Source organism: Taudactylus pleione, unplaced genomic scaffold (assembly GCF_031769625.1).
Source record: "Taudactylus pleione unplaced genomic scaffold, aTauple2 ptg000660l, whole genome shotgun sequence".
Classification (NCBI taxonomy): Eukaryota; Metazoa; Chordata; class Amphibia; order Anura; family Myobatrachidae; genus Taudactylus; species Taudactylus pleione.
Window position 1 is genome coordinate 1,385,750 of NW_028285062.1, and position 27,560 is coordinate 1,413,309.

Consider the following 27,560-nt stretch of genomic DNA (forward strand, 5'->3'; position numbering starts at 1 on the left):
ATGATGGAGGATCTCCCTGCAGTGTAGGCTCCCCGTGACGCTGTATGATGGAGGATCTCCCTGCACTGTAGGCTCCCCTGTGACGCTGTATGATGGAGGATCTCCCCGCACTGTAGGCTCCCCTGTGACGCTGTATGATGGAGGATCTCCCTGTACTGTAGGCTCCCCTGTGTTGCTGTATGATGGAGGATCTCCCCGCACTGTAGGCTCCCCGTGATGCTCTTTGATGGAGGATCTCCCTGCACTGTAGGCTCCCCTGTGATGCTGTATGATGGAGGATCTCCCTGCACTGTAGGCTCCCCTGTGACGCTGTATGATGGAGGATCTCCCTGCACTGTAGGCTCCCCTGTGACGCTGTATGATGGAGGATCTCCCTGCACTGTAGGCTACCCTGTGACGCTGTATGATGGAGGATCTCCCCGCACTGTAGACTCCCCTGTGACGCTGTATGATGGAGGATCTCCCTGCACTGTAGGCTCCCCTGTGACGCTGTATGATGGAGGATCTCCCCTGCACTGTAGGCTCCCCTGTGACGCTGTATGATGGAGGATCTCCCCGCACTGTAGGCTCCCCGTGACGCTGTATGATGGAGGATCTCCCTGCACTGTAGGCTCCCCTGTGACGCTGTATGACGGAGGATCTCCCTGCACTGTAGGCTCCCCTGTGACGCTGTATGATGGAGGATCTCCCTGCACTGTAGGCTCCCCTGTGATGCTGTATGATGGAAGATCTCCCTGCACTGTAGGCTCCCCTGTGATACTGTATGATGGAGGATCTCCCCGCACTGTAGGCTCCCCTGTGACGCTGTATGATGGAGGATCTCCCTGCACTGTAGGCTCCCCTGTGACGCTGTATGATGGAGGATCTCCCTGCACTGTAGGCTCCCCTGTGACGCTGTATGATGGAGGATCTCCTCTGCACTGTAGGCTCCCCTGTGACGCTGTATGATGGAGGATCTCCCTGCACTGTAGGCTCCCCTGTGACGCTGTATGACGGAGGATCTCCCTGCACTGTAGGCTCCCCTGTGACGCTGTATGATGGAGGATCTCCCTGCACTGTAGGCTCCCCTGTGATGCTGTATGATGGAAGATCTCCCTGCACTGTAGGCTCCCCTGTGATACTGTATGATGGAGGATCTCCCCGCACTGTAGGCTACCCTGTGACGCTGTATGATGGAGGATCTCCCTGCACTGTAGGCTCCCCTGTGACGCTGTATGATGGAGGATCTCCCTGCATTGTAGGCTCCCCTGTGACGCTGTATGATGGAGGATCTCCCTGCACTGTAGGCTCCCCTGTGACGCTGTATGATGGAGGATCTCCCTGCACTGTAGGCTCCCCTGTGACGCTGTATGATGGAGGATCTCCCTGCACTGTAGGCTCCCCTGTGACGCTGTATGATGGAGGATCTCCCTGCACTGTAGGCTCCCCTGTGACGTTGTATGATGGAGGATCTCCTCTGCACTGTAGGCTCCCCTGTGACGCTGTATGATGGAGGATCTCCCTGCACTGTAGGCTCCCCTGTGACGCTGTATGATGGAGGATCTCCCTGCACTGTAGGCTCCCCTGTGACGCTGTATGATGGAGGATCTCCCTGCACTGTTAGGAATGCCTTAATGAGCTACTGTGTAATAATTACATGGTTCTATTCTTCTACTGCCCTTTTCCTGGCTGTATTGGTTGGAGGGCTAAATTTAGGAGTTGCTATGACAACTAATATATTTCCATCTTGTTCTTTTTTGGGGGACTGTGAGTGATTCTAAGGAGACTAAGCTGCTCCTCTGTAATTACTGTTGATGTTTATCTGTCTGTTATTCAAAGACTTCTAATTCATTCACTTGTTGATTTCACAGATGTTAAGATGAAAAGCTCTGTTTCCAGAACCCAGACAGATAATTCCTGAGTCTCAAGGGTATATTTACTAAAGTTAGAGTATTTAGAAGTGCAGATGTTTCCTATAGCAACCAATCAGATTCTCGCTATTATCTATTATTAGAGGGTTTTAGTAAATTTTAAGTAAAATCTGATTGGTTACTATGGGCAACATCTCTATTTCTAAAACTCTCACTTTAGTAAATTATACCCCTTACAGTCTGTCCTGATTTAAGCTGGGTCGATGGGTCGGCCAACCTATCTGACGTTTGTTAAGAATATACACAATTTACCAATCGTAAGTGTACTGAATAAGGAAACCCCTTCTCCTTTTCTTTTTAAATCCGCCCCAAAACTTTACCTGTTTTCGGGCGAATACACATAGGTCCGTGAACTTATTTCGGATCCTATGTATTTTCCCCGCCGGGTTCCCAATAATAGGGTCTGGGATTTTTATTGGAACCTGCTGAGCTCCTTAAAAAAAAATCCCTGATCGGTGGTCACGCTTCGGCGCTAATTGAATAGCCCCCGGGGGATCAATTATTACCACGGCTAATTGAAATCCCCCCAAAATCTGTTTATCAGCTGTAATTTAATGTTTGTGTGATCCAAGTGCACACTTTGAGGAAGACTATTATGTCTTCTAAACTAATATTCATGTAAATGCAGCCTATAAATTATATAGGAGCCAATGACATCACTGAGAGGGCAGTCTATCCCGTCACTAGGAGCCAATGACATCACTGAGAGTGCAGTCTATCCCGTCATTAGGAGCCAGTGACATCACTGAGAGTGCAGTCTATCCCGTCATTAGGAGCCAGTGACTTCACTGAGAATGCATCTTGTGCAGTCACCAGGAGCCAGTGACATCACTGAGAATGTAGCCTATCCAGTCACTAGGAGCCAGTGCCATCACTAAGAATGCAGCCTATCCAGTCACTAGGAGCCAGTGACATCACTGAGAATGCAGTCTATCCAGTCACTAGGAGCCAGTGACATCACTGAGAATGCAGCCTATCCAGTCACTAGGAACCAGTGACATCACTGAGAATGCAGCCTATCCAGTCACTAGGAGCCAGTGACATCACTGAGAATGCAGCCTATCCATTCACTAGGAGCCAGTGACATCACTGAGAGTGCAGCCTATCCAGTCACTAGACGCCAGTGATATCACTGAGAGTGCAGCCTATCCAGTCACTAGGAGCCAGTGACATCACTGAGAATGCAGCCTATCTAGTCACTAGGAACCAGAGACATCACTGAGAGTGCAGTCTATCCCGTCATTAGGAGCCAGTGACTTCACTGAGAATGCATCTTGTGCAGACACCAGGAGCCAGTGACATCTCTGAGAATGCAGCCTATCCAGTCATTAGGAGCCAGTGACATCACTGAGAATGCAGTCTATCCAGTCACTAGGAGCCAGTGATCACTGAGAATGCAGCCTATCCAGTCACTAGGAACCAGTGACATCACTGAGAATGCAGCCTATCCAGTCACTAGGAGCCAGTGACATCACTGAGAATGCAGTCTATCCAGTCACTAGGAGCCAGTGACATCACTGAGAATGCAGCCTATCCATTCACTAGGAGCCAGTGACATCACTGAGAGTGCAGCCTATCCAGTGCAGTCTATCCCGTCACTGGGAGCTAGTGACATCACCGAGAATGCATCTTATACAGTCACCAGGAGCCAGTGACATCACTGACAGTATAAGCCTATACATTAGCTAGGAACCAATGACATCACTGACAGTATAAGCCTATACATTAGCTAGGAACCAATGACATCATTGAGAATGCAGCATATCCAGTCACTAGTAGCCAGTGACATCACTGATAGTACAAGCCTATACAGTAGCTAGGAACCATGACATCACTGCATACTTGCCAACTCCCCTGATTGTCGGGGAGGCTCCCTGAAATATTAGCAAACTCCCTGAAGTGTCTATCATTCTCCCTGATTGCACCTTACCCACATTATGAAGCATTTTCTAAAAAGTATCAGTGTTTTCATCAACAAGTAGATCTTAAGGTGCCCACACACATACCGACTTTTCATACAATTTGGCCGATTTCGTCGAATCGTGACGACAGATCATGTAAAAAATGGGCAAATCGTGAGTTTCTACACTTGATCACGATGCCGATGCACGTCCCCGCTCGTCGTACATCGCATCTTCAGATCTGCCGCGCTGTAGGGCAGATTAGCCAATCTGGGATGCAATGCACTGGCTGCAAGATAGATCTTAAGTCAGATTGGACATTTTTAACTCCAAATCGTGACCATGACTGCCTGGGGAGAGTTCAGGGAGAGTTCAGGGGAAATCGTGTACATTGGCTGATTGGGAGCAAATCGGTATGTGTGTGGGCACCTTAACTAACAGCTCTGGGGCTCATTTACATTTGGATGTATGTCACGCCTCTCAGATGTAGGCCATTTTACCGCCTCACTCATAGATGTTGCTTTCCCAATCTCCCTGAAATGCTTTTTTAAAAGTAGGCAAGTGTGCGTCATTGTAAGTGCAGCCTGTCCAGTCACTAGGAACCAGTGACATCACTGAGAGTGCAGCCTATCCAGTCACTAGTAGCCAGTGACATCACTAACAGTACAAGCCTATACACTAGCTAGGAGCTAATGCTACCACTGTGCACGCAGCCTGTCCAGTCACTAGGAGCCAGTGACATCACTGACAGTACAAGCCTGTACACTAGCTAGGAACTATTACTATTACTGCGAGTGCAGCCAGTCACTAGGAGCCAGTGACATCACTGACAGTACAAGCCTGTACACTAGCTAGGTGCTAATGCTATCACTGTGAGTGCAGCCAGTCACTAGGAGCCAGTGACATCACTGACAGTACAAGCCTATACAGTAGCGAGCTAATGCTATCACTGTGAGTGCAGCCAGTCACTGGGAGCCAGTAACATCTCGGAGGCATAAGGATGTTTGTGCATTATGTCCATGCAAAGTCGCAAACTCTTGGGTGTTGCTTAAATGCTATAGAGAAATATATGTGAAATAAATGAAGCCCATTTTCTCTAGACAACGCTTTCAGTATCCTTGTGTGCAGTACAGTTATTTTTCCTGTGTTTGATCTGCAGGCTAACAGGGATGCAGTGCTAAGCCGGATCCCGGAGCACAAAAACGATCGCATTATCAGTCTGCAGAGCGCATCGGTGGTGTATGACCTGCTGACAATAGCGCTGGGGCGGAGGGGCCAGTATGAGATGCTCTCAGAGGTGATCCTTGTTGCATGGCATGATCTTAGCATGTGAATTTACATATGAAGAGAGTAGATATTTACTAATAATAATAATTTTACTTATAAAGTAGTATATTTTGCAGGGATTTACTTTCACATGTTATCTTCTGTGTGTGTACATTAGAAATACACAGGGAATGCAGGGATTATTCATTTTCACATGTTATCTTCTGTGTGTTTATATTAGGAATGCACAGGGAATGCAGGGATTATTCACTTTCACATGTTATCTTCTGTGTGTTTATATTAGGAATGCACAGGGAATGCAGGGATTATTCACTTTCACATGTTATCTTCTGTGTGTTTAGATTAGAAATGCACAGTGTATGCAGGGATTATTCACTTTCACATGTTATCTTCTGTGTGTTTCCATTAGAAATGCACAAGGAATGCAGGGATTATACACTTTTCACATTTTATCTTCTGTGTGTGTACATTAGAAATGCACAAGGAATGCAGGGATTATTCACTTTCACATTTTATCTTCTGTGTGTTTAGATTAGAAATGCACAGGGAATGCAGGGATTATTCACTTTCACATGTTATCTTCTGTGTGTGTACATTAGAAATGCACAGGGAATGCAGGGATTATTTACTTTCACATGTTATCTTCTGTGTGTGTACAGGGGACACCTGCACCTCCCATTCCTCCCCCAGTACAGGCTGCACTGCACCCCCCATTCCTCCCCCAGTACAGGGGACCCCTTCACCTCCGATTCCTTCCCCCGTACAGGCTGCACTGCACCTCCCGTTCCTCTCCCAGCACAGACTCCACTGCACCTCCCATTCCTTCCCCAGTACAGGGGGCACTTTACCTTCCATTCCTCCCCCAGTACAAGGGGCATCTGCACCTCCCATTCCTCCCCCAGTACAGGGGGCACCTGCACCTCCCATTCCTCCCCCAGTACAGGGGGCACCTGCACCTCCCATTCCTCCCCCTGTATAGGGGGCACCTGCACCTCCCATTCCTCCCCCAGTACAGGCTGCACTGCACCTCCCATTCCTCCAGTACAGGGGGCACCTGCACCTCCCATTCCTCTCCCAGTACAGGGGGCACCTGCACCTCCCATTCCTCCCCCAGTACAGGGGGCACCTGCACCTCCCATTCCTCCCCCAGTACAGGGGGCACCTGCACCTCCCATTCCTCCCCCAGTACAGGGGGCACCTGCACCTCCCATTCCTCCCCCAGTACAGGGGGCACCTGCACCTCCCATTCCTCCCCCAGTACAGGGGGCACCTGCACCTCCCATTCCTCCCCCAGTACAGGGGGCACCTGCACCTCCCATTCCTCCCCCAGTACAGGGGGCACCTGCACCTCCCATTCCTCCCCCAGTACAGGGGGCACCTGCACCTCCCATTCCTCCCCCAGTACAGGAGGCACCCGCACCTCCCATTCCTCCCCAGTACAGGGGGCACCTGCACCTCCCATTCCTCCCCCAGTACAGGGGGCACCTGCACCTCCCATTCCTCCCCCAGTACAGGGGGCACCTGCACCTCCCATTCCTCCCCCAGTACAGGGGGCACCTGCACCTCCCATTCCTCCCCCAGTACAGGGGGCACCTGCACCTCCCATTCCTCCCCCAGTACAGGGGGCACTTTACCTTCCATTCCTCCCCCAGTACAGGGGGTACCTGCACCTCTGATTCCTCCCCCAGTACAGGCTGCACTGCACCTCCCATTCCTCCCCCAGTACAGGGGGCACCTGCACTTCTGATTCCTCCCCCAGTAGAGGCTGCACTGCACCTCCCATTCCTCCCCCCAGTACAGGGGACACCTGCACCTCCCATTCCTCCCCCAGTAGAGGGGACATCTGCACCTCACTTTCCTCCCCCAGTACAGGGGGCACCTGCACCCCCCATTCCTCCCTCAGTACACCTGCACCTCCCATTCCTCCCCCAGTACAGGGGACACCTGCACCTCCGATTCCTCCCCCAGTACAGGCTGCACTGCACCCCCAATTCCTTCCCCAGTACAGGAGGCACCTGCACCCCCCATTCCTCCCCCAGTACAGGCTGCAATGCACCTCCCATTCCTCCCCCAGTACAGGGGGCACCTGCACCTCCGATTCCTCCCCCAGTGCACGGGGCATCTGCACCTCCCATTCCTTCCCCAGTACAGGAGGCACCCGCTCCTCCCATTCCTCCCCCAGTACAGGAGGCAGCCGCTCCTCCCATTCCTCCCCCAGTACAGGGGGCACCTGCACCTCCCATTCCTCCCCCCCGTACAGGCTGCACTGCACCTCCCATTCCTCCCCCAGTACAGGCTCCACTGCACCTCCCATTCCTCTCCCAGTACAGGCTCCACTGCACCTCCCATTCCTCCCCCAGTACAGGGGGTACCTGCACCTCTGATTCCTCCCCCAGTACAGGCTGCACTGCACCTCCCATTCCTCCCCCAGTACAGGGGGCACCTGCACTTCTGATTCCTCCCCCAGTACAGGCTGCACTGCACCTCCCATTCCTCTCCCAGTGCAGGGGGTATCTGCACCTCTGATTCCTCCCCCAGTACAGGCTGCACTGCACCTCCCATTCCTCCCCCAGTACAGGAGGCACCCGCACCTCCCATTCCTCCCCCAGTACAAGAGGCACCCGCACCTCCCATTCCTTCCTCAGTACAGGAGGCACCCGCACCTCCCATTCCTCCCCCAGTACAGGAGGCACCCGCACCTCCCATTCCTCCCCCAGTACAGGAGGCACCCGCACCTCCCATTCCTCCCCCAGTACAGGAGGCACCTGCACCTCCGATTAAGCTCCCAGTACAGGAGGCACCTGCACCTCCCAGTACATTGGTGTCCCCGGAAGAAAGACTGGCTCTTTAGTCCTGCACTATGCTGGCGCACTGGCAGGCAGTCATGGAGAGACACCGCCGCCAGTCTCGAGGCAATCAGAGCTCACGGACTGGCAGCCAAACAGCAGTGACGGCTTCTGATTGGCTGCCGGTCCACGAGCTCGGCTCGCGACCGACGCCAGATTCATATTGCACCGGCGCTGTCTATATTCATGTCTGCCGCTGCCAGCCAGTGCGCCAGCTGTAATTAGCTGGCAGCCTGGCTCCAAATCCACACCTGCTGGCTGCTGATGGCACACGGGTGGAGGCGAGAGGCTGCTGGAGGGACACAGGGAGGTGAGTTGCTGGGGGGGCATAGTGTGTTATTATTTTGGAATATGTTAAATGGGGCACTACTACTATTTGTTATAATCTGTAAAGGGCGTTACTGTGTGGTTATAATGTGTAAGGGGCATTACTGTGTAGTGTAAGGCATTATTGTGTGGCATAATATATAAATAACCATAGTACAACCAGACTGCTGTCAGTGCATGCCGTGTTGTAACCCGTTCTCTCCTGTCCCTGCCGCAGTGCTTGGAGAGAGCCATGAAGTTCGCATTTGAAGAGTTTCACCTCTGGTACCAGTTTGCGCTCTCCCTGATGGCAGCCGGAAAGGTGATGTAACGTCCTGTCCTTCTGCCTCTTTACTAGTGCCTGAGAGAAGAACGTACTTTAAATCAGTGCAGTCCAAGCTGTGGCCCCTGCCACAATGCAGACAGTGGGGTCAGAAATGAAAGCGCTATTCACGTCTTATAAGGACGCCCAAGCAGCTGCGACCCCACGAAATGAAAGTGCACTAGCTGCACTGGTGAAATCTTGTCCCCTCATTGTCTGATGCCGCCGGTGATTGGATGGGTCAGTGTTTGCTGCCTTCCCCTGGGCCTCTATAAGCTTGGGCCTGTAACCCTCATATAGCCAGAGGTCCAGAGAAGAAAACCCTATTACACTTCATTTTGTGCAGGGTCAGAATACTGTGTCTTCATGTAACAGTGATGTAAAGAAAATAGCTTCAATTTACAACAGTATTTCTTATAATGTCTGTGGGTCAGTGAGCGAAGAGACTGAGAAGTGAATATATGAACACAAAGGGATGCAGTAGGAATTTCCCTACCAGCCACACAGGCCTCTCCCACTGATTACCAGCCACACTAATATTCAGCATCTCTCCTTCTCCCCTTCCCAGTCTGCCAGAGCTGTGAAAATTCTAAAAGAATGTATCCGGCTGAAGCCTGAGGACTCCACCATCCCGCTCCTCGCTGCCAAGCTGTGCATGGGCTCCTTGCACTGGGTACGTTCTGCTAGGGCTAGATATGTATATATACTGCTTGTAATGTTAATGCGCCTGTAATGGGAAATGCTGGCTGGGCCCAGGTAGATGTCCAGACCCGCACGGCTATAACCTCCCGTGTGTAATGTCATTATTACATACTTATGTTCTGACATTGGTAGATGGACGAAGCTGAAAGATTTGCCAAAATCGTTGTTGACTGTGGAGACAAAAGTTCGGAGTTTAAAGCCAAAGGCTACCTGGCACTAGGACTGACGTACAGCTTACAGGCCTCGGATGGTAGGAGTCCCTTATTGATCACCCTGTGCATCTGCATTACTGGATAGGTATAACGTCAGGCAATTTCTCTTGTCTGCAATGGAGAAGGGATCAGGATTATATTGTGTCCGTATCCTGTGATCAGTGTCCCTTTGTAAAAAAATCTGAGCACAGTTGGGTAAAGGCTAAATCTGAATCCCCTTCCCCTGATTGTCTTGCAGCCTCGCTGCGTGGGATGCAGGAGGACCTACAGAGGAAAGCTCTGCTGGCCTTTCAGAGGTGAGTGTGAGACCCCCAGCTCCTGCCCCCAGGTCTGCGCACGCATCTCAGATCAGTCCACGCGCAGCTTCCATAGTGACAATCCTGATTGGGCCACGATGGAATATGGATGATATATGAGAATGGATCATAATAATCCTGGCTTCTTCGGGGACAAGACCTACACTATTTATAAATCCATATACAGTATACAGTGCCTTGCAAAAGTATTCAATTCACCCCCCCTTGGCTTTTTACCTTTTTTGTTACATTACAACCTGTAATTTTTAATTTTTTTTTAAATCTGAATTTTATGTTATGGATCTGCACAAAATAGTCTAATTTGGTGAAGTGAAATGAAAAAAATATATATAAAAAAGAATCTTTATAAATAAAATTCTGAAAATTGGCATGTGCATATGTAATCACCCAACTTTGCTATGAAGCCCCTCAAAAGTTCTGGTGCAACCAAGAAGACCAAGGAGCTCTCCAAACAAGTCAGGGACAACGTTGTTGAGAAGTACAATTCTGGGTTGGGTTATAAAAAAAATATCCAAATCTTTGATGATCCCCCGGAGCACCATCAAATGGACAGAACATGGTACCACAACAAACCTGCCAAGAGAGGGCTGCCCACCAAAACTCACAGACCGGGCAAGGAGGGCATTAATCAGAGAGGCAACACAGAGACCAAATGGTAACCCTGAAGGAGCTGCAGAGTTCCACAGCAGAGACCGGTGTATCTGTGCATGTGACCACAATAAGCCGTACACCCCATAGGGCTGGGCTTTATGGAAGAGTGTCCAGAAAAAAGCCATTACTTAGTGATAAAAATAAGAAGACACAATTTGAGTTTGCCAAAAGGCATGTGGGCGACTTCCCAAATGTATGGAGGAAGGTGCTCTGGTCAGATGTGACTAAAATTGAACTTTGAGGCCACCAAGGAAAACGCTATGTCTGGCGCAAACCCAACACATCCCATCACCCCAAGAACACCATCCCCACAGTGACACATGGTGGTGGCAGCATCATGCTGTGGGGATGTTTTTCAGCAGCAGGGACTGGGAAACTGATTCAAGTCGACGGAAAGATGGATGGTGCTAAATACAGGGATATTCTTGAGCAAAACCTGTTTCAGTCTGCCTGTGATTTGAGACTGGAACGGAGGATCACCTTCCAGCAGGACAATGACCCGAAGCATACTGCTAAAGCAACACTCCAGTGGTGTAAGGGGAAACATATAAATGTGTTGGAATGGCCTAGTCATAGCCCAGATCTCAATCCAATTGAGAATCTGTGGTCAGACTTGAAGATTCCTGTTCACAAGCGGAAACCATCCAACATGAAGGAGCTGGAAAAGTTTTGCATTGAGAAATGGGAAAAATCCCAGGGGCAAGATGTGGCAAGCTCATAGAGACTTATCCAAAGTGACTTGCAGCTGTAATTGCCGCAAAAGGTGGCTCGACACAGTACTGACTTTAGGGGGGTGAATAGTTATGCACGCTGAAGTTTTCTGTTATGTTGTCGTAAATGTTGTTTGATTCACAATATAAAAAAAACACAACTTCACAGTTGGGAATCGGTATGATTCACCGCCGGCCGCATGGTTCAAATCCCGGCAGTGCCAGCCCGACAGAGGAGGAAATCCCGATCGTCCCCAGGTAAGTATAGACTAACCTTTTACCCCCTAACCCTTCTTTAGGGTGCCTAACCCTAATCCCCCCTCTTAAGTGCCTAAACCTAACCCCCCCCTTCCCCGCCGCCTAAACCTAAGTCCCTCCTGGGGGTGCCTAACCCTAACCCTCCCTCCCTTAGCCTAACCCTAATCTCCTGGGGGGGGTGCCCAACCCTAACTTCCCCCCCCGGGAGCCCTAAACCTAACCCTCCGCCCCCCCACCCCGCGGCTGACTGCGCCCGGCATCACTTCAAACGGGATGCCGGGCGTCGGTAAAATGACAGGCATCTAGATTTAAACGCCTGTCATTTAACCCTCGCCCGGGATTAAGTAGTCTAGAAGCCAGTGGTCGGGATTCCGATCGCCGGCTTCAGAAACGTATACCCACAGTTGTTCTGTGAATGAAATGATGCACACCTTCAAACAATCCATTTTAATTCCAGGTTGTGAGGCAACAAAACATGAAAAATGCAAAGGGGTTGAATACTTTTGCAAGGCACTGTATGTGATGATTCACTTTCACTTACCATTAGTAGTATGCGATGCTTGACAGTATGGTTTCTGTCATTTAAAATTATTTCTTTTCATTTGCAGTATTTAAAGTACCTGTTCTCATTTAATGGCCTGGAGGTGGCGCTGTTGTCTTTATGTTTGTATTAGTTTGCTATAGGTTTAGGGTACATAAGCCCGTCGTACCTACCACGTCTCACCGTGCAGCAGGCAGAGCCTCAGCTAGACAGAAAGACTGTGACCCTTATGAAGAATAGACGTACAGTACACATGAGCAGTCTCTGACATATGCAGATATTCATCTCTTCCCATCCTCAGTATTTCCTTTCCGAATCACATCCACCTGTTGTTGCCACCTCCCCCTAGTAGATAAGCTCCAACAGGCAGGGCCCTCCCCCTCCAGCTCTTCCCTTGCACTATCCATGTCACCAATGATCCTCTTCCCTTCAGCGACTCTGTTTTCCATCCCATACATTGAGTACTCGCCTCAGCGGTTGCCCTGTACTTACCCATGTTATCGCGGACAAAAAAAAGAAGGAAGCATCAGAAAACAAAAAATCTATACAAAACCCAAACTATTAGATATAGAACGGGAATATCATCTCCTCAGCCAAATAAAGGCCATATGAGGGGGTAAGGTGTCATTCACGTGCATACAGTGATGTAGCTGCAAATCAGAATAGCATGAAGTTATGATAGTCAGTAGCATAGAATGAAGCGGGATGTAGTCAATTGAGGGGGGCTGTAAGGGCATTGGAGGGAGGGGTACAGGAAGGGATTAGGGGCAAGGATAGGGGGAATTACTTACCAGAACACAGTTCTGACCTGGAAGTCACATGCCCGCTGGGACCCTGAAGCTCTGCAGCCTTCGGGAGCAGGTAAGTCACTGCTACGCCACCAGGGACAATATGTTAATATTCTAACATGTCAACATTTCATCACGGTCTACATAAAGCCGCCCTCCAGCTGCTGTGGGACTACACATCTTTCAGCTGCTGTGGGACTACTCATCCTTCAGCTGCTGTGGGGCTACTCATTATCCAGCTGATGTGAGGCTACTCATCCTTCAACTGCTGTGGGGCTACTCATCCTTCAGCTGCTGTGGGGCTACTCATCCTTCAACTGCTGTGGGGCTACTCATCCTTCAGCTGCTGTGGGGCTACTCATCCTTCAACTGCTGTGGGGCTACTCATCCTTCAGCTGCTGTGGGGCTACTCATCCTTCAACTGCTGTGGGGCTACTCATCCTTCAGCTGCTGTGGGGACTACACATTCTCCAGCTGCTGTGGGGACTACACATCCTCCAGCTGCTGTGGGGCTACACATCTTCCAGCTGCTGTGGGACTACTCATCCTTCAGCTGCTGTGGGGCTACTCATTATCCAGCTGATGTGAGGCTACTCATCCTTCAACTGCTGTGGGGCTACTCATCCTTCAGCTGCTGTGGGGCTACTCATCCTTCAGCTGCTGTGGGACTACATATCCTTCAACTGCTGTGGGGCTACTCATCCTTCAACTGCTGTGGGGCTACTCATCCTTCAGCTGCTGTGGGGCTACTCATCCTTCAGCTGCTGTGGGGCTACTCATCCTCCAGTTGCTGTGGGACTACACATTCTCCAGCTGCTGTGGGGACTACACATCCTCCAGCTGCTGTGGGGCTACTCATCCTTCAGCTGCTGTGGGGCTACTCATCCTCCAGCTGCTGTGGGGCTACTCATCCTTCAGCTGCTGTGGGGCTACTCATCCTTCAACTGCTGTGGGGCTACTCATCCTTCAGCTGCTGTGGGGCTACTCATCCTTCAGCTGCTGTGGGGCTACTCATCCTCCAGCTGCTGTGGGGCTACTCATCCTTCAGCTGCTGTGGGGCTACTCATCCTCCAGCTGCTGTGGGGCTACTCATCCTTCAGCTGCTGTGGGGCTACTCATCCTTCAACTGCTGTGGGGCTACTCATCCTTCAGCTGCTGTGGGGCTACTCATCCTTCAGCTGCTGTGGGGCTACACATTCTCCAGCTGCTGTGGGGCTACACATCTTCCAGCTGCTGTGGGACTACACATCCTCCAGCTGCTGTGAGGCTACTCATCCTTCAGCTGCTGTGGGGCTACTCATCCTTCAGCTGCTGTGGGGCTACTCATCCTTCAACTGCTGTGGGGCAACTCATCCTTCAGCTGCTGTGGGGCTACTCATCCTTCAGCTGCTGTGGGGCTACTCATCCTTCAACTGCTGTGGGACTACTCATCCTTCAACTGCTGTGGGGCAACTCATCCTTCAGCTGCTGTGGGGCTACTCATCCTTCAGCTGCTGTGGGGCTACTCATCCTCCAGTTGCTGTGGGACTTCACATTCTCCAGCTGCTGTGGGGACTACACATCCTCCAGCTGCTGTGGGGCTACTCATCCTCCAGCTGCTGTGGGCTACTCATCCTCCAGCTGCTGTGGGCTACTCATCCTCCAGCTGCTGTGGGGCTACTCGTCCTCCAGCTGCTGTGGGACTACTCATCCTTCAGCTGCTGTGGGGCTACTCATCCTTCAGCTACTGTGGGGCTACTCATCCTTAAGCTGCTGTGGGGCTACTCATCCTCCAGTTGCTGTGGGACTTCACATTCTCCAGCTGCTGTGGGGACTACACATCCTCCAGCTGCTGTGGGGCTACTCATCCTCCAGCTGCTGTGGGCTACTCATCCTCCAGCTGCTGTGGGACTACACATCCTCCAGCTGCTGGGGGACTACTCATCCTCCAGCTGCTGCGGGACTACTCATCCTCCAGCTGCTGCGGGACTACAAATCCTCCAGCTGCTGTGGGACTACACGTCCTCCAGTTGCTGTGGGACTACACGTCCTCCAGTTGCTGTGGGACTACTCGTCCTCCAGCTGCTGTGGGACTACTCGTCCTCCAGCTGCTGTGGGACTACACATCCTCCAGCTGCTGTGGGACTACACATCCTCCAGTTGCTTTGGGGCTACTCATTATCCAGTTGCTTTGGGACTACTCATTATCCAGGTGCTGTGGGACTACAGATCCTTCAACTGCTGTGGGGACTACACATCCTCCAGCTGCTGTGGGGCTACTCATCCTTCAGCTGCTGTGGGGCTACTCATCCTTCAGCTGCTGTGGGGCTACTCATCCTCCAGCTGCTGGAGGGCTACTCATCCTCCAGCTGCTGTGGGGACTACACATCCTCCAGCTGCTGTGAGGCTACTCATCCTTCAGCTGCTGTGGGGCTACTCATCCTTCAGCTGCTGTGGGGCTACTCATCCTCCAGCTGCTGTGGGGTTACTCATCCTTCAGCTGCTGTGGGGCAACTCATCCTTCAGCTGCTGTGGGGCAACTCATCCTTCAGCTGCTGTGGGGCTACTCATCCTTCAGCTGCTGTGGGGCTACTCATCCTCCAGCTGCTGTAGGGCTACTCATCCTTCGGCTGCTGTGGGGCTACTCATCCTTCAACTGCTGTGGGGCTACTCATCCTTCAACTGCTGTGCGGCTACTCATCCTTCAGCTGCTGTGGGGCTACTCATCCTTCAGCTGCTGTGGGGCTACTCATCCTTCACCTGCTGTGGGGCTACTCATCCTCCAGCTGCTGTGGGACTACACATCTTCCAGCTGCTGTGGGACTACACATCTTCCAGCTGCTGTGGGGCTACACATCCTCCTGTAGAGGATAGTGCTGCTCTCTGCCTAAATGCTCCTACCTTAGGAGACACTCACAAGAGATGCCAGAATGTTACATCAGGGGCTGAACATTTACGACATTCAGAACTATTCCTCTCCAATCCCTATTCACACAGTCGTATTAGGGTAAGATATGTTCGGTGGGGTATAAAGAGCTAAACGCAAATTGATACGGTGGCTTCACAGGGACTTCACCCCACTTCTCACCCCCCAGTGGCCCGTTATCAGTCTCTGATTGGTTCCTTAAGATAGGACAAATAGTATGTTGTGCAGTTAATAAATAGAAATAATAAATAAATAAGTTAATTTACTAGAACTTATGAAGACCAGGAACTTCTTGTTAGGAGGGTCCTGTGACCCAGGGGCAGCCTGGGAAGTGCCCTGGAGTTCATGTCAGAGCTGTAATTGGCAAAAAAAAAAAAAAAAAGTCCTTCTGGATATTAAACTCTGCACAAGATATAATTGAGTAAATGATTTAAGAAAACCCATCTGTAACAACCGACACATAGAGAACACTCTCCAGCAACCCACGGCTAAGCCAGCAAAGATCCCAACTCCGGGAACCCCACAGACCCCCACAAGGGGATGGCAGGATCTAACCCAGCAACACCCAATGACTTATTGTAATATGCCCCTTATGGCGCTGCAGACACGGTGTGGCACCGCAAAAGTAAATGTTAGTAATGCACATTGTAGCTGTGATTGTCGCACTGAACACTTGACTATATATTGTTTCCATCTTGGATTCACAAGGGGTAACCAAAGGCTTTTCTGAATCTGGTATATTGATTACTATAGGTAACCTATGTATGACTGCAGCTGAAGCGTGTTTCTTATTGCATTAGAAGGCCCATTTATCAATAATCACATTTGCAATGCGATCTGGGCACGATATCAGCGCCCATGTTCGCATTGCAGTATGTGATCATAACGCTGGGATATATGACAGAGCAGCCACAGGGACAGGGGCTCCGAATAGGGGGGAGGGACAATCATTTTTACCAAGTGTAGCCCATACAGCAGCACAACGCGGGGACCAAGCGATGCCGGAGCATTGCATCTACCGTAGAAATAGGAAAGATATAAGTGCGCTCCTCAATCAGTACTTATATTAGGTTTAGAAAACTGGTCTCTTCCACAGCAGGATCTGCTACCTGCTAAAAAAAAATCAGAGAACATAGGTAGATGTGGAGAGCTGGTATAAAAAAACAAACAGTGATAAAAACAATAATTTAATCACAAGCTAACAATACATCAAACAATTAAACAACTGGAAGACACCGGTCATTAGCACTTCTTGGTGGCTGCACGGATGCGCTATGGAAGAGCTATGGGCAGATCAAGTCCCTCAGGCTGTCGGGGAACTGGTGGGAAGCGCCACTTTGCTGTATAGAGGAGGGGATTTTATACTAATGAGCCCCTGTTCACAAGTGGGCAATCCTGGTTATTAATAATGCTATGTAGTCATAGCAGCAAGAGATTGTGCCAGCAAGGCCTAATACTAAGTGCTGGAAATCATTTTATTGCCTGAAAGCGATAACTTTGTCTCTCACGTTACAGCTACATGGAAATCAGGTTTCGGATTCAGTTTAAGTACTTAAGGTACATACACACGTAACGATTTTTTGAACGATTTGTCTTTAACGGCGTTGTTATCGTTCAATCGTTCAAAAAATCGTTCAGTTTCTGAGTTATAACAATGAATGATAATTGTTAAAGCGCACTCCCGTTTGTAGTTTGTAGTTATCGTCCATTTCAGACTGTCCAACATAACGATTTTCATTAGGGGTAGGAACATTATTTGTCATCGTTGTAAAAATCATTAAAAAAATCGATCATTACACTTCAAAAACTCGTTCACTTTTTCAAGGGAAAATCTGAACGAAAATCGTTGGCTACAAAATCGTTACGTGTGTATGCACCGTAAATACTAAGTTGATATATGCACCGATGTCTGAAATCTGCTTATTCCTACAACATGTCAGCCTGCGTGCCGTCATCTCACCTTACGGTTGTGTGACACTAATTAGCATCTGCCTGTTTCCTCAGGGCACACAGCCTGTCACCGACTGACCATCAAGCAGTGTTTTACCTGGCTCTGCAGCTGGCGATCTCTAGACAGGTGAGCGTACCTCATCCAGCCTATGGCTGCCCTGTATTGCTGCGGCAACCACAGATTATAGGATAATGTAAGTAGTATAGCTGTGCTGCGTATTCCAGTGTAATGTCATTTCCAGCAGGGTAACTGTATAACTATGTTATACTGCATGCAGGGATGTACAGTAAATGCCTGCGTAGCGCTCGGCCAGCCGTCATATGCAGAGACATTGTCATATTTGGGTTCTAGATTGTCAGCTCTGTAGTACAGAAATGTAGCTAGAATAAAAAAAGGAGAGCTGCCTACATGGAACGGAGGGTCCCTCCCTGTATGTGTGCACTCAGGCCGGGTCTCTGATACATTCCGCTTACACAAACTGTTGAGTTTATGGAGAGAAAAGAGCTGGATAATGATATGTATTGGGGTCATCGGCCCTGGGAAGATTCATTATGACCGATGGGAACGCTTCCTCCAACCTCAGATCTGCAGGCAGCCCCCGTCTTTAGCCGGCCTGCTTTGCATATTTCATTTGTACAGCCTTTCCCAGCACTGCACTTTGCACGAGGCTGCTTTGCATACGCTGCATAGACCAGAAATGCTGCCTGGTTAGTGCTGCTTGTGTAAGGATTTACATCTGTGCTTCACAGTCTGGGCTCTGCCTGCCAGCTGCATGCTATCTGCAGAGACAGGGAGATAGCAGTGCAGTGTTACCCCTTCCATCGCACCTTGCTCTGTTCTGGCATTGTCTATGGAGATGTACACAGCACGTATTTAGCACCCAGAAGCCCTAGGTCACTGCCCGGATTAGTATGCTGGTGACTGAATGAGGACACCGTTGCTGTACTGCGCATTGGGCGTTAAACAATCATCTTTGGCATGTTTAGGGCGCGTTCGCTCACGTACTGGGAATATTGGTGAAATACATGAAAAGGAACGCACGCTTTTATTGATGCACTTTCTATGCGCTTTTATTGCGTTTCACCTGTGTTGTGCTTTTATTAATACGCAATATTTGGACTCAGCCTTATGGTGACACATGAGGAGTAGTTGTGTTGTGAAATTATAAATGTGGTATTAGAATTTTAGGAAGGCAATGTAGTGTAGGCAGTCACGTGTTATTTCACCTATTTCCTGCATTTACTGACATGTAAGAAGTGTGAGACAGTTGATTGGTCAGGAGAGGTGCAGCAGATAGTGACATCCTTCCTCATACACAGGTGTGCACTCCATTCCCCCTTCTATGGATGTACCTGCCCATAGCATGGGGTGACAACGGGAGAAATTGTACATACCAGCAAATTCAAAAAGGCTATATTCTCAGTGATGTCACTGGCTCCTAGTCACTGGATAGGCTGTACTCTCAGTGATGTCACTTGTTCCTGGTGACTGGATAGGCTGTATTCTAAGTGGCTCCTAGTGACTGGATAGGCTGCATTCTCAGTGATGTCACTGACTCCTAGTGACTGGATAGGCTGCACTCTCAGTGATGTCACTGGTTCCTAGTGACTGTATGGGCTGCATTCTCCGTGATGTCACTGACTCCTAGTGACTGGTGAGGCTGTATTCTCAGTGATGTCACTGGCTCCTAGTGACTGGCTAGGCTGCACTCTCAGTGATGTCACTGGCTCCTAGTGACTGGATAGGCTGCATTCTCAGTGATGTTACTGACTCCTAGTGACTGGATAGGCTGCATTCTCAGTGATGTCACTGGTATCTTCAAAAAGTCCTGTACTGCAGTCTCACAAACCAGTGGTATGTAAATTCACTCCCCAAACAAACACTTCATGCTTTCCAGGTCCCCTGTGGATGCTGGTGGTCTGGCTATGTGACAGTTGGTGTAATACACTTGTGCATCTGCTGGTGGTCTGGCTATGTGACAGTTGGTGTAACACACCTGTGCACCTGCTGGTGGTCTGGCTATGTGACAGTTGGTGTAACACACCTGTGCACCTGCTGGTGGTCTGGCTATGTGATAGTTGGTGTAACACACCTGTGCACCTGCTGGTGGTCTGACTATGTGACAGTTGGTGTAACACACCTGTGCACCTGCTGGTGGCCTGACTATGTGACAGTTGGTGTAATACACCTGTGCACCTTCTGGTGGTCTTGGAAATGTGACCTGTTAGTGGTCTTGAGAAACAATCGCCTTTCTTTCTGTTTGTGAATGGTACTGTTCCTTTTTTAATATTTTTATTTTAAATTGTCACTAACTTGAGCTGACACTGACTTTCATCTCCAAGTAGAAGAGTCCACACACACTAGACAATATGTCGCAGGATCTGGTGGATTGGTCCGACATATCGTCCACACCGGCCAGTGTGTACCCACTATGAGCAACCATGCGCGCTCCCGCGGGTTCGATCATCGCATCGACAGATCGAGCCTACATGCTGCTCAATCTGTCAATTCGATGAACGACCCCATGCTTGTGGAGGCGGCTGGTAAACGACATATCGTGCAGTCGTTCACCAAATCGTGCGGTGTCAAACAACCGAACGTTATGTTGTTCATTGCATCGTGCGCCGGCCGGCTACACACATCGTCTAGTGTGTACCCGGCAATAGAGTCATCTTGTAATCCGCATTGAGAATATTATTATGTATGGGTTACATTCTAGCAAGGTTGGAAAAGAAAAAGGTTTAAATAAAAAAAAGAAACCAACTTGTCTTTTTCCAATCCTAGTTAGAAAGCATTAAAACATGGTTGATCAGTGTTTCTAATACATAGCAAAGTTTCACAGTACTAATATAATATGCAGGATTCCATTGTTTTCCCTTAAAACAATGTTAATAAAACTGGTTTAAACTCATAATTATGGTGTAAACAAAAAAAAAGTTTTAGTATTTTTTCCAGTCCTGCATTGTAGAAAGCATATAAATAGCTTATCAGTGTCTGACGCTGTGTCGTGTCCTAGATCCCGGAAGCTCTGGGCTACGTCCGGCAGGCACTCCAGCTCCAGGGCGATGATTCCAACTCCCTCCACCTGCTGGCGCTGGTGCTCTCTGCCCAGAAACACTACCACGATGCCCTGAATATCATTGACATGGCGCTGAGCGAGTACCCCGAGAACTTCATGTAAGTTGATTCTTCTCTTCTACACAGAGGGCGGCACCTTTCCAGATTAATGTACTAATCCCGCATGGTTCCCTCTTGGTCAACAACTATCTTACCAGTACGTTTTTAGAGGGTGGGAGAAAACTGGTCACATGGAGGAAAGCCACCTATAATTGTGATTGAACTGGTGACCCCAGAGCGCTGTGACAGCCATGATGCCCCTTTTCAGAACTCATTGTCTTTGTGTCTGCCCTGTGACAGGGCAATTAGCTTGTAAAGCGTTTGAAGTCCTATTGTGAGATATAGTTTCTCTGTGATCTAAATATAGATAGTATTTCCCTCCTGCCCTGAGAGTGAAACGCGTAAGTGTAGCTGTTTCTTATCCGTATTGATGCTTTGAATAAATCTTTTGACTGCGTTTCACCGCGTGTTGCCCGATTTTGGTTTTTCCAACTCGTGGCGGTGACTGGCCCTGGACTGGTGGCCACATTGGTCATCTCTTCCCTGGGAGAGGACTTTGCTTCTATAACAGGTCCCTGTAACATTCTGACCTATGTGGAAATGAAATGATTTCTCACAGAGACCCAGGTTCTTCTTGTTCCTGGTACCTGCATCACAGCTGATCTGGGCGTATGAGATAGTGCTAGAGGAATATTTGGGGACTGGAGACCTCTGGGGGATGGAGAAGAATGAAGAAGTCCATTTTGATAAGATACAGTTCCTGCCCCTGTGCCTCTTCCTATTTGTTGCCTACTTTACCTTGTATCGCACTAACCTTGCCGATGATTACATTATATCGCACTAACCTTGCCGATGATTACATTATATCGCACTAACCTTGCTGATGATTACATTATATCGCACTAACCTTGCTGATGATTACATTATATCACACTAACCTTGCCGATGATTACATTATATCACACTAACCTTGCCGATGATTACATTATATCGCACTAACCTTGCTGATGATTACATTATATCGCACTAACCTTGCTGATGATTACATTATATCACACTAATCTTGCTGATGATTACATTATATTACACTAATCTTGCTGATGATTACATTATATCACACTAACCTTGCCGATGATTACATTATATCACACTAATCTTCCCGATGATTACATTATATCGCACTAACCTTGCTGATGATTACATTACATCACACTAATCTTGCTGATGATTACATTATATCGCACTAACCTTGCTGATGATTACATTATATCACACTAATCTTGCTGATGATTACATTATATTACACTAATCTTGCTGATGATTACATTATATCGCACTAACCTTGCTGATGATTACATTATACCGCACTAATCTTGCTGATGATTACATTATATCACACTAACCTTGCTGATGATTACATTATATCACACTAATCTTGCTGATGATTACATTATATCACACTAATCTTGCTGATGATTACATTACATCACACTAATCTTGCTGATGATTACATTATATCGCACTAACCTTGCTGATGATTACATTATATCACACTAATCTTGCTGATGATTACATTATATCGCACCAACCTTGCTGATGATTACATTATATCACACTAATCTTGCTGATGATTACATTATATCACACTAATCTTGCTGATGATTACATTATATCACACTAATCTTGCTGATGATTACATTATATCGCACTAACCTTGCTGATGATTACATTATATCACACTAATCTTGCTGATGATTACATTATATCACACTAATCTTGCTGATGATTACATTATATCGCACTAACCTTGCTGATGATTACATTATATCACACTAATCTTGCTGATGATTACATTATATCACACTAATCTTGCTGATGATTACATTATATCACACTAACCTTGCTGATGATTACATTATATCACACTAATCTTGCTGATGATTACATTATATCGCTCTAACCTTGCTGATGATTACATTATATCACACTGATCTTGCTGATGATTACATTATATCACACTAACCTTGCTGATGATTACATTATATCGCACTAATCTTGCTGATGATTACATTATATCACACTAACCTTGCTGATGATTACTGTGAGATCAAACCCTTAAGCCGTGTACTGCAGGCTATCAGGGGGGGTTGGGAATACGCAGCCGTGCCAGTGCGTTTGAACGGCGTTGCAGGGGCGAGCATAAATTATCCTCTGCGACGCCTTACGCAGCCTGAGGCCTCATAGCGTGCGCTGAAGTTAGCAATTTCTGAGTAAGGTCAGAGCTTGTGCAAGTGTGCATGTGGCTGTGATGGTACTCCATGTTACCGATGGTATCTCAGTCTTGTGTAATCACTGTGTGTGATGAGGTCAGTAATTCCTGAGTAAGGTCAGAGCCTGTGTAAGTGTGTGTGAGGCTGTGATGGTACTCCATGTTACTGATGGTACCTCAGTCTTGTGTAATCACTGTGTGTGATGAGGTTAGTAGTTCCTGAGTAAGGTCAGAGCCTGTGTAAGTGTGTGTGAGGATGTGATGGTACTCCATGTTACTGATGGTTTCTCAGTCTTGTGTAATCACTGTGTGTGATGAGGTTAGTAATTCCTGAGTAAGGTCAGAGCCTGTGTAAGTGTGTGAGGCTGTGATGGTACTCCATGTTACCGATGGTATCTCAGTCTTGTGGTCTTGTGTAATCACTGTGTGTGATGAGGTTAGTAATTCCTGAGTAAGGTCAGAGCCTGTGTAAGTGTGTGTGAGGATGTGATGGTACTCCATGTTACTGATGGTACCTCAGTCTTGTGTAATCACTGTGTGTGATGAGATTAGTAATTCCTGAGTAAGGTCAGAGCCTGTGTAAGTGTGTGTGAGGCTGTGATGGTACTCCATGTTACTGATGGTTTTGCAGTCTTTCTATACATTACGGATGTGTGTATGGTAAAGGGGGCGTCCTTATGTTGTACTGCGAAGGCATAGCGATCACAGTGGATTAGCGTACTATCGCAGTGAGACTGCGTGCGTAATCGTTATTGCAATCTCAGTTGCGATCGGTGAATCAGGCCATGAGTCACTTAGTTATCATGTCTGTGTGCATGACATTCCTTTCATTACCTTATGTGGCAGTGCTCCTCATAGTGACTGTATGCAGAGGCTCTATGTCAGTCTGTGGCATTCCCTCCTCATTACCTTATGTGGCAGTGCTCCTCACAGTGACTGTATGCAGAGGCTCTATGTCTGTCTATGGCATTCCTTCCTCAGTACCTAAAGTGGTAGAGCTCCTCACAGTGTATGCCGAGGCACTTTGTGTCTGTGTATGGCATTCCTTCCTCAGTACCTTATATTGCAGTGCTCCTCACAGTGAATGTATGTTGAGTCACGTTTACATATTATCACAACCGCAACTCCGGCAACAGATGCAAGAGTGGACACATCTGTTCATCTGGCCCCCTGTCTGTGTGTGGCATTCTCTCCTCACAGTGACTGTATGCAGAGGCCCTATGTCTGTGTGTGGCATTCTCTCCTCACAGTGACTGTATGCAGAGGCCCTATGTCTGTGTGTGGCATTCTCTCCTCACAGTGACTGTATGCAGAGGCCCTATGTCTGTGTGTGACATTCTCTCCTCACAGTGACTGTATGCAGAGGCCCTATGTCTGTGTGTGGCATTCTCTCCTCACAGTGACTGTATGCAGAGGCCCTATGTCTGTGTGTGGCATTCTCTCCTCACAGTGACTGTATGCAGAGGCCCTATGTCTGTGTGTGACATACTCTCCTCACAGTGACTGTATGCAGAGGTCCTATGTCTGTGTGTGGCATTCTCTCCTCACACTGACTGAATGCAGAGGCCCTATGTCTGTGTGTGACATTCTCTCCTCACAGTGACTGTGTGCAGAGGCCCTATGTCTGTGTGTGGCATTCTCTCCTCACAGTGACTGTATGCAGAGGTCCTATGTCTGTGTGTGGTATTCTCTCCTCACAGTGACTGTATGCAGAGGCCCTATGTCTGTGTGTGACATTCTCTCCTCACAGTGACTGTATGCAGAGGCCCTATGTCTGTGTGTGGTATTCTCTCCTCACAGTGACTGTATGCAGAGGCCCTATGTCTGTGTGTGACATTCTCTCCTCACAGTGACTGTATGCAGAGGCCCTATGTCTGTGTGTGGTATTCTCTCCTCACAGTGACTGCATGCAGAGGTCCTATGTCTGTGTGTGGCATTCTCTCCTCACAGTGACTGTATGCAGAGGCCCTATGCCTGTGTGTGACATACTCTCCTCACAGTGACTGTATGCAGAGGCCCTATGTCTGTGTGTGGTATTCTCTCCTCACAGTGACTGTATGCAGAGGCCCTATGTCTGTGTGTGACATTCTCTCCTCACAGTGACTGTATGCAGAGGTCCTATGTCTGTGTGTGGCATTCTCTCCTCACAGTGACTGTATGCAGAGGCCCTATGTCTGTGTGTGGCATTCTCTCATCACAGTGACTGTATGTAGAGGCCCTATGTCTGTGTGTGGCATTCTCTCCTCACAGTGACTGTATGCAGAGGCCCTATGTCTGTGTGTGGCATTCTCTCCTCACAGTGACTGTATGCAGAGGCCCTATGTCTGTGTGTGGCATTCTCTCCTCACAGTGACTGAATGCAGAGGCCCTATGTCTGTGTGTGGCATTCTCTCCTCACAGTGACTGAATGCAGAGGCTCTATGTCTGTGTGTGGCATTCTCTCCTCACAGTGACTGTATGCAGAGGTCCTATGTCTGTGTGTGGCATTCTCTCCTCACAGTGACTGTATGCAGAGGTCCTATGTCTGTGTGTGGCATTCTCTCCTCACAGTGACTGTATGCAGAGGCCCTATGCCTGTGTGTGGTATTCTCTCATCACAGTGACTGTATGTAGAGGCCCTATGTCTGTGTGTGGCATTCTCTCCTCACAGTGACTGTATGCAGAGGCCCTATGTCTGTGTGTGACATTCTCTCCTCACAGTAACTGTATGCAGAGGCCCTATGTCTGTGTGTGGTATTCTCTCCTCACAGTGACTGCATGCAGAGGCCCTATGTCTGTGTGTGGCTCTCCTCACAGTGACTGTATGCAGAGGCCCTATGTCTGTGTGTGACATTCTCTCCTCACAGTGACTGAATGCAGAGGCCCTATGTCTGTGTGTGGCATTCTCTCCTCACAGTGACTGCATGCAGAGGCCCTATGTCTGTGTGTGGCTCTCCTCACAGTGACTGTATGCAGAGGCCCTATGTCTGTGTGTGATATTCTCTCCTCACAGTGACTGAATGCAGAGGCCCTATGTCTGTGTGTGGCATTCTCTCCTCACAGTGGACTGCGCAGGACCTCTGTTATTGTATATGTATAATGAAGAGCTCTTCATATACCTGTTATTGCCAGTCTAATCTCCTAATGCTCTCTGTATTGTGGGAACTGGCTGTAAGGTTACTTATGAATAAGACGAGGGGGTCGGCACAGTCTCCTGCCCTCCAGTCGGGAGGATTTGGCAATCACGCTGCCTGATGGTATGCAGACAAGGAATGAAGGAATGATAATTACACAGACCCAGGAATGTTCCCACGGAGCAGACACCTGCCGTGCCTTTCATCTATATGTCTGTCTGCTTTCCTGGGGGACAGGATCTCATACTTACAGGAGAACCCTTTTATAATTCTTTACATGGTGGCAGCACACAGACTAATAGCTGGCCTTATCCGGAGATATTGGAGCCCAGATGTAATATGTATCAGCTCTTGGGGCTACTTGGAAGTTACAGTTGGAAAGATATTTTTTGCATTGCTTCTTGAGTTAATATTTTCTGTCTGCTCTGATTATGTAAGCAGCGCAATCGTCTGTGATTCTTCTAGCCTATAGCAGAGTATAACCAATGACATTGCTCATCTCACTTCCCTGGCCTTGCACTGATGACTCTGAACCTCTGTGTTGTATAAGGAGGGGGACTGGAGCATGTGCTGATCCCCCTAGGGCTTATGGACACTGTCTTCCTGTGTTTTAGACTATTATTCTCCAAGGTGAAACTGGAATCACTGTGCCGGGGTCCTGACGAAGCGCTCTTGACTTGCAAACACATGCTCCAGATCTGGAAGTCCTGTTACAACCTCACCAACCCCAGGTAATCCTTCAATCCTTCCAACCCACTGACATGCCCCTGTTACATGGTCAGCTCTGTTCCTTTATTACGTATTGATGAGCATTTGTTTGAGGCCTGAAAGCCTCTGGTGGAGTGTGTGGGGGTAAGTCCCCTAAGTCAGGGTCAGTTGCATTTGTACCAGAATACTGCTGCAAGGAGTTATACTACACCGTGATTATGTTCTTGTATAATTGAAGGATGATTTCTTTCTAATAAAGTGTCACTGGTATCAAAGTGGGACTGCCAGTAAGAAAGCCGAGGATACATGTAAATAGAACTGGTTTATGGGTTATACATTTTACATGGTGGGAATCCGCTTGTTGGTTTTATAAAATGTAGTGATTGTGAAGTGTGGGGAGTTAGTATATTTGCAGCATATACACATCGCACATGGGGTTAAGTGTTGTCCTGTTGCAGTGACTCTGGACGTGGCAGCAGCTTATTGGACAGAGCAATTGCGGACAGGCGGCAGCTGAATACAATCACGATGCCGGACTTCAGTGACCCAGAGACAGGTGAGATTCGCCGCTCCATCATATCCGGCTCTATGATCATGTGTTCTCTGAGTGTCTTCAGGGGTATATTGGTCAGATTGCTGTCAGAGATTAGGCGTGTTTGGGCTACTGGAGCCATCGCTGCCTAATGGCAGTAAAAAGGCTGCTAGCTGAGACAAATGAGTGCGGGGGGAGGAGGGTGTAGATCGTA

The 27,560-nt window shown here is 48.5% G+C and overlaps 1 protein-coding gene across 2 annotated transcripts in view; it reads left to right on the plus strand.

Moving 5' to 3' along the window:
* TTC7B (tetratricopeptide repeat domain 7B) overlaps window positions 1-27,560 on the plus strand; it is a 206,775-nt gene that overhangs the window by 126,434 nt on the left and 52,781 nt on the right. For both annotated transcript variants that reach the window (XM_088455569.1, XM_088455570.1), the window contains exons 9-17: window positions 4,971-5,108; window positions 8,489-8,572; window positions 9,141-9,245; window positions 9,407-9,524; window positions 9,725-9,782; window positions 17,661-17,733; window positions 20,624-20,784; window positions 26,721-26,837; window positions 27,273-27,370. In XM_088455569.1, the coding sequence (XP_088311695.1) occupies window positions 4,971-5,108; window positions 8,489-8,572; window positions 9,141-9,245; window positions 9,407-9,524; window positions 9,725-9,782; window positions 17,661-17,733; window positions 20,624-20,784; window positions 26,721-26,837; window positions 27,273-27,370 (952 nt within the window). The remainder of the gene's footprint in view (window positions 1-4,970; window positions 5,109-8,488; window positions 8,573-9,140; window positions 9,246-9,406; window positions 9,525-9,724; window positions 9,783-17,660; window positions 17,734-20,623; window positions 20,785-26,720; window positions 26,838-27,272; window positions 27,371-27,560) is intronic.